We start from the raw sequence: 11,768 nt of genomic DNA on the forward strand, positions 1-11,768 counted from the left end.
CATAGTTAGACACACTGGGATCCTGCTAAGAATGAAAAGACTCCTGCGGGTCGCGGGTCTAACGCTGTTGCATCGTCGTGGTAATAAATATTAGAGGGTTACTCTTTCCGATGTTTTTTCAAAATAAAATCCCGAGCTATGCGTTTTATCACTTAGAGGTAATAAATAAAGTGACACATTTAGGGCAACACATCCTATAAAGTTTTATTTTATCTAATCATGTTGTGAAGTCTTTCAGTGAAGGCACGGCGTTTTTGGTTTGAGTTGACTTGTATGTGGGTGGGTAGATCGTGCATACTTGACGCATCTTGAGAGAGAAAGAGAGAGAGAGAAAGAGAGAGAGAGAGAGAGAGAGAGAGCGAGCGAGCATCAAACGGGATCCTCATCCTGCATCACTTTGGAATCTCGCTCTCTGCATCCAGCGCTGCTTCACCTGCTCCGCTGTTTCCTCTGGCTGATTCAGTGAGAACACCACCCTCCTGTCACATCTAACCAGACATTAATGTGTCTTATAATGCTCGTCACACATCATTGACTGCAGAGATTGTTATTTTTTTCTTTTTACATCTTGGTCTTGACTGCTGTGTAAAAGTGACCGGCTGTTTTCTCCCCCCACCCCCCCCCTGTGCCATGGTTCGTGCCATTTGAGGCTGGCAATATGTGAATTTTGTGGGAAGACGCTGCGTCTTCTGGGACTGGTGGACTATTTCACAACTGGGATTTTCTTGTGTTTTACCCGAGATTTTCACTCTGCACCCTGAAACATCTTGCAGTAGACCGTGATGTTGCTGTGCTGCGTGAACTGACAGCAGAGTGTGCGCTATCGTTGGCAAATTGCGTGTGGGTAAGTTAAATTATGATCCAGTCGCTACAAAGTTGCTGAATGGATGCTTGTGCTCAGTGTTTTCAGGTCATCTCACCCTTTCCCTGTCATTCTGTGCACAATGTGGTTGATGCGCTGATTTTTCACGTGCACACATTTGCATCATATGCTCTCTAGCGGGCGTTAATGAGCGCATCCCTGATCTCCTTATATGCGGCACATGAATGCGTATTTGGAGCGGGAGTAATTTTTGTTTTTCTTCGGTACGCGCCGAGTAGCGGCGGTGAAGGATAGTGAGTGCGGCTCGACAATGACTGCAAGTATTTGTTGAAGTGTAGTATTTTGAAGTAAAAGCCAGTTATTAACGCAGATCTAAAATGAAAACGCATGTCTTTTTTTTTAATATCTGATTTATTCGGCGACAATTGTTTAAGACTGCGCATTTTGCTTTTCCTCCCGGTGCGTCAGCAAGATTAGTGTGCGTGTACTTGCGTGTGAGGTAGGCGCGCGAGTGTGAGAAAGAGAGCCTGTAAAAGTGCGCGATTGCGTGTGTCAGTGAGTACAGTGTATAAGTTCCTCTACTGCTGTGTGTGTGTGTGAGAGAGAGTTTGTGTGTGTGTTTTTGCGTGCCTCAGGGTTTCTGTGTGCATGTTTGTTTGTGTGAGTTTTTGGGGATTAATGACAATTTACAGACCCGATTATTTAACAAGAATTGAGGGTCGGTCTAACTCCGTCTGTGTGTGTGTGTGTGTGTGTGTGTGTGAGAGAGAAACCCAGGCCCTGTAATTCCTCATTATTTCTGCGGAGTGATTGCTTGGCCACACACTGATGCCTGTGCCTCTCTCCTGAGTGTCAGTGCTTGTGTTCCCGCTCCTCTTCCCTGCCTTGGATGGATGATGGCTTATGATGGTCCAGATGGATGATGGAGCTCCATTTTGGATCTGTGACCAGACTGGGCTTTGCCAGTCGAACATATTTGGGAATCAGGAAGTGATACTGATGTAAAATTGGAGCAGATGCTTTCTGTTGGAGAAACAAAAACCTGACAACCCTTCTCTCTGTATCTGCTCACTCTAGTATGGCTGTTGCATCTTGTCAAGTGACTGCAGCAGAGATGTTTCTTTATCTGTAACGTGCTCTTGATATTCATCTTCTCCACATTAGTTCCATCTTATTTTTATTTGAGCCACTGCAGACGCTGCACTTAACCTTCCCAGCTCCCATTCCTTCCTGACACTCGCGCTTCGGGTGATTTCATCATGTTTAATGACGCTGCTGTTATAATCTTTATACATCTCCTACGTCGTAGGTTAAGCTTTGCCAAAGGACCACCTAGAAGCACATGAATTGATAGGCAACTGGCAACGGCCACTTAACGGAACCCTGCAGCTACGTATCGAGCTGAGTCGAGTGCTCTCTCACACAGAAATTGATTTAGACACAGATTATGTCATCCAGCCTTGCAATGTTTTATGCTGGTCAAGTTTATCCACCAGAAACCTCCTGCTCTTCCATGAATCAAATGGGATTTTAAACTGATAAATGGATAATGGCAGTCATTAGCATAGTTTTTGGTCAAATTAATCACTTAAATAATTTCATTCACAAACTAATGTAAATATCTGCTACAAATATCTATATCGGTGTGGACGAGATGGGACTCAGAAATTTAAAAGAATAACTGTAGTTTGAAAAAGCAATCAATTGCTGGACATTTCAGGCGACCCCATTTAAATTCCAGGCGATTCCACACCGGGTTGAAAAACACTGGTTTAGCGCTTTTACCTTTGGCAGAGAGAAAAATCTAAAGACATCAAGAACATTTCCTCTCCTTGGTCTTGATTGATACTTTCAATTTTCGAGGAGCTGTCAGTGAGGCCCATTGGCCTTGGCTTTGCAATCAAGGGAACGGACAGTCAAAGGCTTATCAAATGAAAGACTTCTTAATGTGGTGGAAATAAAGGGTTGTCTCCGGATGGAATATTGGCTTCCTGTAGTGTATGATTGGAGTCCATGATGAAAATGTGAGAGGAAGGATGGGGAAGAGCAATGGTCATATCTGTTAATTTAAACCCTGAGTTAAAACTCAAACTGAAGAGAGACAATAGTGATAGGTGATCCACCCGGCAACCTCATAAACCACCCCAGCCACTCAGATTTTTTACAGACTGTTGGGAAATCTGTGAAACAGAAGCTGTGGACAACAATAAATAACAGACGTGCTCCCAACTTAAATCCATTTTCCGCAGACATAAGAGTCCCCCTTTTCTTAGTTTTCATCACAATCACTCAGCAGAGGTCTGATGTAGTTTTGCTGCAGCCAAAATGTGTATTGACAGGGACAGGTAGAGTAGGGTAAGAAGTGTGGAATATAACACTTTCTCCAGCTGGTTAAGGTTTTTTTCTCCTCTGATTGGAGATCGGCTCGGTGTAGCAGGAAGGTGCTGTTACTTTTACCTAACATGGTTATTTCAATTATGTCAAAAGACGCCATTTCCACTGGGCAACTCAAATGTACTGCATGTTGAGAAACGGAAGACAATCCCATATTTTAGAATAGTTATCTGTTATTTGTAGATAAATACTGTATATATTTATATAGGTTGAAGAGACTAGTAGAGACTGGAGGAGCTAATGTTGATGCTACGTGGGCATCACTGCTGTAAGTCAAGATTCATGCGATTGTGTTTTCTTGTTATCCAATTGATGGAGCTCCTTTTTTTTCTTCTAAAAGGTAATAACATGTAAACTGCAGTTTGGTGAAGATATTGTAGCTTCAACAAAAAAGCAAGTATGTGATATAAAACAACTCCAGTAATGCTATGTCAGAAAGAAACACAGTTGTCTTGTTGTCAGCCCCTTTGAACTGATAATGGGCTAGATGATATTGTAATTCTTAGATGAGGTTTGCACTTACAAGGGACTCCCCAAAGTTTCACCCTACTGTTAAACACAGTATATCTGAATAGCGAGCTTGGAGTTTTCTTGGCTCACTGTACAGGACTACCAAGCTAACAACATTTTAGTTTAGACTTCCTCTCCTGTTCCACTTTCCCCAGTCCTCCAAAAACTGAAATTCTATTTTGATCAAACATTTTTTAATATTTGTACAATAATAGTTGTTTAAGTTGAGAACAGTTGGACACTAATCCCTGATTGTTCTCTTTATAAAGAGACAATATCTGGCAATGACATTGTCCTTCCATTAAAGGAAGGACAATAAAGTCAAAGTTGCTCCAGAGAAGAGACGTTTTCTTTTTTTTCTTAGATAAAGTCAAACTCTATGCTTTTTTTTGCACTAAGTAACATTTCTTTTATATTTATTTCCCTTTATTTAAAGACCAAGCCATTTTAGCAGCTCCTTTTACACCAAATTTCCCCAACTAAATCTTTTACCATTTAAGATGCTTATCAAGAGACCCACCTTCAGGTTTGATGCCATTTTCAGAAGATGAACCTACATTTGTGGAACTGCTGCTGATACAAAGAGAAGTAGACTTTGTTCTTGGATGTCCTTCCAATGGACAAGGAAGTTCAACCTGTTCTGTCCTTTCAGAAGACATTAAGTTTTAGAGGACCAGACTTTATGGAAGAATAAATGACTTTAAAGTTTGGGCCTCTCTTTATTGCCTGGCCCTTGAGCTCTGTCATTGTGCCTTTTAATGGTGTTTTCAGCAGAGAAACATAACACAACATGATTTGTCCAGAAAATGGTTGTCATGGCCCAGTTAGTTTATACCTTGGTCTGAAAGCCAATTCTTGGTTAATGTGAAAGTGAGGGACTGGGTTCTGCTGTTGTTGTTGCTGTAATGCAGGCTTTATTTACAGTATTACCGTCATGTACTGTAGGGGCCTTTACTCTAGTGTTGCAGCACACCAACATATAGTGTGAATGACAAGCGTGCAATTTTCCAGCTGTCTGTGTAGATTGTTTTCTGAAAGAGGGATGAAGCCACTATGGTATGACACACTGAATATATGAATGGTTTTGTAGAAGTCTGACACTAACTGAAATCAAATGCAAAGTAACTGTTTATTTTTGAATTTTTCCCAGGGGAAAATTAAGGCACTGTGTGTCAGCTGTGGTATGGCTCTGGCTGAAACCTAATGTGTTTATGTCTAGTCCATTATAACACAACAAAAAGGAATAAACGCTCAATGAATGACTTTTGTTGCACTTCCACTGATGAAATAGCCCCTCGAGTGGTGATAAATTACACTCGTGTAAGATATTTTCCTTTTCTATCGGTATGTAATGTTCAAAAGAACATTTTATTTCTTTTTGCTATTTTTTCCAATCCCTGGTACGGCAGCTCCCTCTGCAGTATTGGCCCAAAGATAGAATTACCATTTTCATTTAATTCTTTTTAGCAACACAGTCATCACACCATCTCTTAACATGATCCTGTGGGACCCATCTTGCCTGAGAAGATGAAGGTGATGTGTTTTACATTGCTCACAGAGAGATGTGGATAAAGGAAAGGAGATTGCATGTCAAGGGAAACAAAGTGAGCTATTTATTTCTTTTCCATTTTCAGTCCTGTAGTCATTGAATTTATGCTTACTTCTTCATGAAGGCTTTGTTGTGACATACTGCGCACACACAGTCCAAAGGTACAAAATTCCAGTGCGTAGGAGGCTTTAAAGGGCTGTTGGGAAGCACATATCCCAGAGATGCCCCTGAACACGAGTATTATCAATGCAGCCTTTGTTTGTATTTTCACATATACATAAAAAAAAGTAAGTATTTTAGCATTTTACAGCAATGCCTGATGGTGAAGAGTTTCTTCAAACACAGTATGAACGAATGTATTTGAAAAGATGTCCTTAAATGTATTTTCAATTCTTTTCTTTCTATAAGCAGCAGGGTATGGACAAAAAGCCCCATCAGTGGATGAAAGAAGAATCTGCTATTTAAAACACAAAGCAATAATGTAGCTAAGCTTTCACGCAGCAGAGGGCTTTCAGGGTAGCTCTCGAACCACCTCTGAGCATACTAACAATATTATTTCACATGCAATGCAACATTAGGACACTTGTATAGTCAGACACATCCCCTTCACTGTTGTTGGTAAGGGTCGGTACCAAAAACACCCTGCTGTCCTGGTTTGACCTCCATAGCATGAGTCCTCAGCTATAGTTTGTCCTGATGAATGCGGTGACATTAGAGCTTCACTAAGACACACCACCACCAGCACAGACCAGGGTTTATGACTTCCACAGTGGTGTTTCTGACGGATATGACTTGCAGTCCACAGCAACTATTAGGATAATTTGATTCAAGTGTCTGTACTGGCATTCAAGTCAAATGTTAAAACATGTTGTTTATCCACTAACATTACAGGGAGGTTCTGGTTCTCTAGGCAAAATACATAGAAATTCAGATTTTTTGATGTTTATAGGAAAATTCTTGCACTCACACCACTGCATGAAAAAAAAATTTTTTTGTATTTTTGTACACAGACTTTAATAAAAATATTCAGCACATCTACCTACACCTACAATATGAATTGTAAGTATTTTGATTTTTAATATTAAATGAACTCTGAGGAATGTTTATTTTATCACAAGCCTAAATTAATATAACCCAGTCACGCTTCACATCCATTTTCCCTGTATCTCTCTGGTCTCTTTATACTAGTGAGTAATACAACATGATTTAATTTGTTCATCAAACGCAGCTGAAAAACACACTATTCCATTTATTGAAAGTAGATTGAAATCATTATAAGAATAGGATTTTTTTAAATTCCCTGGAGTTAAAATGTGATCTTCGTGTGACCATATAAGAACCAAATCCAAGTCTGTTTGGCTCATTTATTGTTTTCTTCATCTGTGCTTTATATCCTTACGTAACAGTTGCAGTGATGGTACTGTTCCCCAGTTAGTCTGATGATGAAGATATTGATTTTACGTTGCGTAAACATCCCATACATCACAGCTGCCGAGTTACCTTTTGCATTTTACTCGCAGCTGCAGGAACACGGCTGCGTTTCCTCCCTGCTGGACTGCAGACCTGCAGAGACCCGGCTCTGGCTTCCTGATTTATAGGCCACTTTACCAGGAGGGCCTGGGGACATAACCAATCCTTGTCCTCTCCCATATTGAATCACGGCTGCCTTGCATGGAGATGTGGGTCGTGTGTTATTGTGAGAGAAGCTTATTTAAAATGTGCTGTCCAGCTCTCACTTGTAACTACAACATGTATGCTCACCTTTTTCCTGGCGTCCGGTGCTTAAACGTTTACGGAGGCGCAGAGACAGAGGAAACAGTTTTCACACTGAGAAATGAACACTGTTCTCACACTGTGTTCCAGGATTTTTATTTCCCAAATTTGCTAGCCCTGTTATTATTATTATTATTAACAACAACAACAACAACAATAATAATAATAATAATAGATTGACATTGACACACATCTATCAATCTATCAATCTATCTATCTATCTATCTATCTTAAATAATGCAAAAGCCAAAAAAAGCATGTCGATCATGATTATGGACATTTTTTGTCTCATTAATAACTTATATAATTAAAAAAAATTAAATAAACAATATAAAAAAACCAAAACATTTTCTGTCATAAAAATAGCATATTACAAAAATATGAGGAATCAGTACACTAACTTTTTGGGGCGGAGAAGAAAGATTCCTTTATACCCCACGTTTTTTGTTATACAAAAAGCCAAATTATATTCCTAATAGCCTATTAAAATGTCATTATTTTAAACTGAAAGGCCACAGGCAGAATACTCAATCCTCATCTGTACTGAGCTCTAATCATCTTTTATCAATAATCAAAAACTTCCAGGCAAATAAACACAACTAACATAAAATCATTCGTCGTATATTGCAAGGTAATATTTCAGGCAGAAAAACAAATCTGTGCTTTTTGAGGGGTTCTTATGTGTTCTGCATTTGTTTGGGAGTTAATTCTTGCATTGTTGATTAAAAAAAAAAAGAGAAGAAAATCAGGGAGATAAATGTGCTACGGCCCTAATGATTATAGCTGCTGTAGGGCAGACATTTATTTACTCGTGTTAATAATGTGTCACTCCCCTTCTATTCCTGCTTAAATCAAACCCCAGCTCCTGGGTTTGTACTAATAGTGGATGAATTACAGTGGGTTTTTTTTGTACTACATTACCCGTACAGATATCTTATTGGTCTATCAAAGAAAAAAAAGAGAAATCTAAAGCTGTATTCAATATATGGTCTTTCTACAAAGCAGAGATCTTTCAAAAAAAAAACTCTTACTTTTTGTTGCTCTTTCTTGAATAGCATCAGCAGAGTGTGGCGTTTGCTTCAGCAGCAGATCAGTCTCGGTGTCACAGATTTAAATTTAGGCGTGAAGTAGAGGTTGTGTTTGAGCGAGATAAAGAGGCCAGACGCTGCAGCCTGCTAATATCAGCTGCCGCTTCCACCACTCTCCACCACCTTGGCTTGATGAATTTTCACTTTAACTCCTTTGGCTGTGGGAATGTTTCTGTGAAGTGCTCCCAGGGAGAGATGTAGCTCACGTTAGAGGAGTTCCAGATAAAACCCTGAAGAACGGGGCTTACACGTGTCACTCAGCGGCTGCAGCAGCATGTCTCCTCCTCAGCGTGGATCTGCTGCAGACCTTGAACTCTGACCGTCTTTGATTGACATCAGCTCTGCTGATCAAGAAGGAGGGAGAGGAGACGAGAAATGATTTACCGTCTTCTGCTGCAGAAATGTAAAAAAAAAAAAGTGTCTTTGACAGTTTTAAATGTGTGCTGGAAGAACACACTGGATGTTTTCGGGATTTTTCGTGTCATAACCTTAAATTTGCTCCTTTCTCTGGGATGAAACTCAAACTATGATGCTAACGCTAAATTGAAATTGTTTGTTCACAGTCACCCGGTTGACTTAATTCTCAATAATTAATTTATTATTTATTGTCATTAATAAACAGCTGATTTCCTTTGACACTTCTAGAGTAGAGTAGAGTAGAGTAGGGCTTTATTCATCCCCCTTGGGGGAAACATACTAGTACAGTAGCCAGTGGCAGTGCAGAAAAAGAGAGAAGAGGAGTTAACACAATAAATAGAGTAAAAAGAACTAAGAAGCAAAAAGCACTCCAAAATTAAAGTAAAACCTTTAGAAAAAATATACATAATAAACAAGAAAATATACATATTGCACAATAAAGTGGCAGAGGAGGGTGCAGGTAATCAATGTAAGGAGTTAAACAGTCTTATGGCTGATGGGAGGAAGGACCTGCGGTAGCGCTCCTTCCTGCATTGTGGATGCCGGAGCCTGCCGCTGAAGGAGCTACGCAGGTCCTCCACAGTCTGGTGCAGCGGTTGGGTGGGATTGTTTGTGATGGAGGACAGTTTTGTAAGTGTCCTGCTCCTTGCGACCTCCTCCACCGAGTCCAACGGGCAGCCCAGGACAGAGCTAGCCCTCTTGACCAGCTTGTTTAGTTTTTTTCTGTCCCGGTCAGTGCTGCCTGTTCCCCAGCAGACGACGGCAAAGAGGATGGCAGAGGCCACCACAGAGTCATAAAAAGTCCGGAGGAGGGGTCTGGACACTCCGAAGGACCCCAGTCTCCTCAGGAGGCGGAGGCGACTTTGGCCCTTCCTGTAGAGGGCGTTGGTGTGTGTGGACCAGTCCAGTTTATTGTTGAGGTGCACACCCAGGTACTTAAAGCTGTCCACCAGCTCAATGTCCAAGCCCTGGATGCACACCGGTGACGGTTGGGGAGACTTTTTCCTGAAGTCGATCACCATTTCCCGCGTCTTACTGGGGTTTAGGCACAAGGAGTTGCCCTCACACCAGTCCACGAAGTCCCTGATGACCGACCTGTACTCCAGTTCATACCCGTCAGACACGCAGCCAACAATGACTGAGTCGTCGGAGAATTTCTGGAGGGGACAGCTGCTGGAGTTGTGTGTAAAGTCCGACATTCTGTATATCAACTTGTTTTTTTTTCCTGTCTCTATGGCAGCATCTGTCTCCATGACAACTTTTGAGTCCTAATATTCAGTAGTATGCAGTCTGTCTTTGTTTAAGGACAAGTTTGAAAATAAATAAAAAAAATCAGACAATTCACCCCAGGTAATCTAGTTAGTTTTAGTATTTTCCACAGAATTTAGATCAGGACTTTGTGCAAAGAGGCTGAAGTACATCACCACAGGAAAGATGTTCTCTGGGTTAAATATCTGTTCCTTTTTTTTCTTTCTAAATAACAGCAACATCTTTGTGGCAATGAGTTGTTGTTTGGTCTGATGGCCTGACATCATGTCCAGTTTGTTCTTTGCAGGTATTCAGTCTCTTGTCTAGGATGGGCGCTTCAGAAGATGTAATGTTATCTTCGTTTTTTTTTTTTTTCTTCTAGGTTGTTACAGGTTATTCTGGATTAACTGTGGTTATTCAGATCTGGCCTGTAAATAACTGGGCTCCAAATAACTGGTCTCACATTTAAATACGTGTAGTGTTGCTGTGTTAAAAAAATAATAATTTGCAGGCTGTTTCTTTGAACAGTTTCCAAATGACACACACTCATTTTCTCACCACACAGAGACAAGTGAGAAAAACACAGGATTACATAACATCCCCACACACACACACGCGCGCGCACACACTGTATGTGGTTGTTGTTATTCATGTGATGCTATGGTGTTGCGCCGAATGATTTATGCTGCTTTTGTTACCCACTAAGAGGAAATGGAAACCAACACGGGAGAAAGGAGGAAAAGATTGCTTTGCTGTGTGGAATTAGTTTGAAGATTATGCTGAAGAATTTGACATTTGGCACAGGAACAGGGAGGTTGGTTAGTACGCCGGGTATTGGATAACTTAAAATGGAATATTTCACTGTGTGTGTGTGTGTGTGTGTGTGTGCGTGTAGAGGCGGTGAATGAGTCATCTGAGTTTGTAAAGGCTTATGTGAATGTGTGATTCAGTGTATGATTCAGAGTTTGATTACATGTAAAATGTGATAAAGAAGGAACAAGAATTGATGAGCTGAGAATTCACTCTGTCCAACTTTCTGCTTTTAGAGGAGTCAATAAACCAGTTCAATTAGACTGTCTGTAAGGCCGATTTGCTCCAAGGTTTAATTAAAAAACAGTACAGTTGACCCCTAATGATCATCAGTGTAAGTACAATACAAAAGTTTGGCACTTCAGCATTAGCTTCATTTTCTACCCATCTAGTTATAAAACCAAGGTTATTTTATCGTCTGATTTTAATCCAAGCCAAAAGAATACTATTCAATCCAGAGATGCAACAAGTAAAAATGTTTTTTGTACATGTGATTTGCTAATACATATTTGTGTTGCTGATTCTGATTTCCCTCAATTGACAGCCTATACAAACAGAAGTATTCTCCTGCTAATTTTTATTAAGTAATTAAAAAAAAAACTTTCCTACAAACTGAACAAAATGTCACCAATCACATAAAATTTGAGCTTTAAAATGAATGAAAAAATGAATGTCAAAGTGAAAAATCTGTAGTTCTTTTTTTAATATCCATCAGTTCCTTGGTAAACATGTAAAACCTCGGTGGACTGTAGCTGAAATCGTGTGTGAGGAGGAGTTGCTCCTCTTTGGGGTTAACGCTCAGCTCCAAGGGTGTGAAGACAGTCTGCCCCATTTCTCTTGCTGAACCCTCCTTTAGATGTAATTGAATTTCGGATTAATCTGCAGAGAAGGAAATAGGGACGAGGAGGAAGCAGTGGCTTGAGAGGCGGGAAAAAAGAAAGAAAAAACAATCAAAGAACGAGAGGCAGATGAGGGCACCTTCACTGTAAAGAACGGGATCAGCTCTTTTGTGGGATTTTAGAAGAACTGTTTATTTCTCTCTGGATTTCACATAGTTTTCTGAATTCTCTTTTACTCTGTTGTACTTCCGATCATATCTTTGACAGACAGCTGGGCCGAATCCCTCACTTTTCACCGGCTAATAACCACTTGTCAA

At 40.4% G+C, this 11,768-nt stretch overlaps 1 protein-coding gene across 5 annotated transcripts in view; it reads left to right on the plus strand.

The window, feature by feature from the left end:
* The window catches only part of LOC103389709 (interleukin-1 receptor accessory protein-like 1), a 185,846-nt gene that overhangs the window by 30,557 nt on the left and 143,521 nt on the right, over positions 1 to 11,768 (plus strand). For 2 of the 5 annotated variants that reach the window (XM_025062794.1, XM_025062795.1), the window contains exon 1: positions 10,454 to 10,616. The exons of 2 other annotated variants lie outside the window; for them this stretch is intronic. In XM_025062794.1, coding sequence (XP_024918562.1) covers positions 10,579 to 10,616 — 38 coding nt within the window. In that variant the 5' untranslated portion in view covers positions 10,454 to 10,578. Of the gene's footprint in view, positions 1 to 277; positions 845 to 10,453; positions 10,617 to 11,768 lie in introns of those variants that run through there. One more of the 5 variants, XM_017038948.2, reaches the window with a different exon arrangement.

This window comes from Cynoglossus semilaevis, chromosome 14 (assembly GCF_000523025.1).
Source record: "Cynoglossus semilaevis isolate Cse_v1.0 chromosome 14, Cse_v1.0, whole genome shotgun sequence".
Taxonomy (NCBI): domain Eukaryota; kingdom Metazoa; phylum Chordata; class Actinopteri; order Pleuronectiformes; family Cynoglossidae; genus Cynoglossus; species Cynoglossus semilaevis.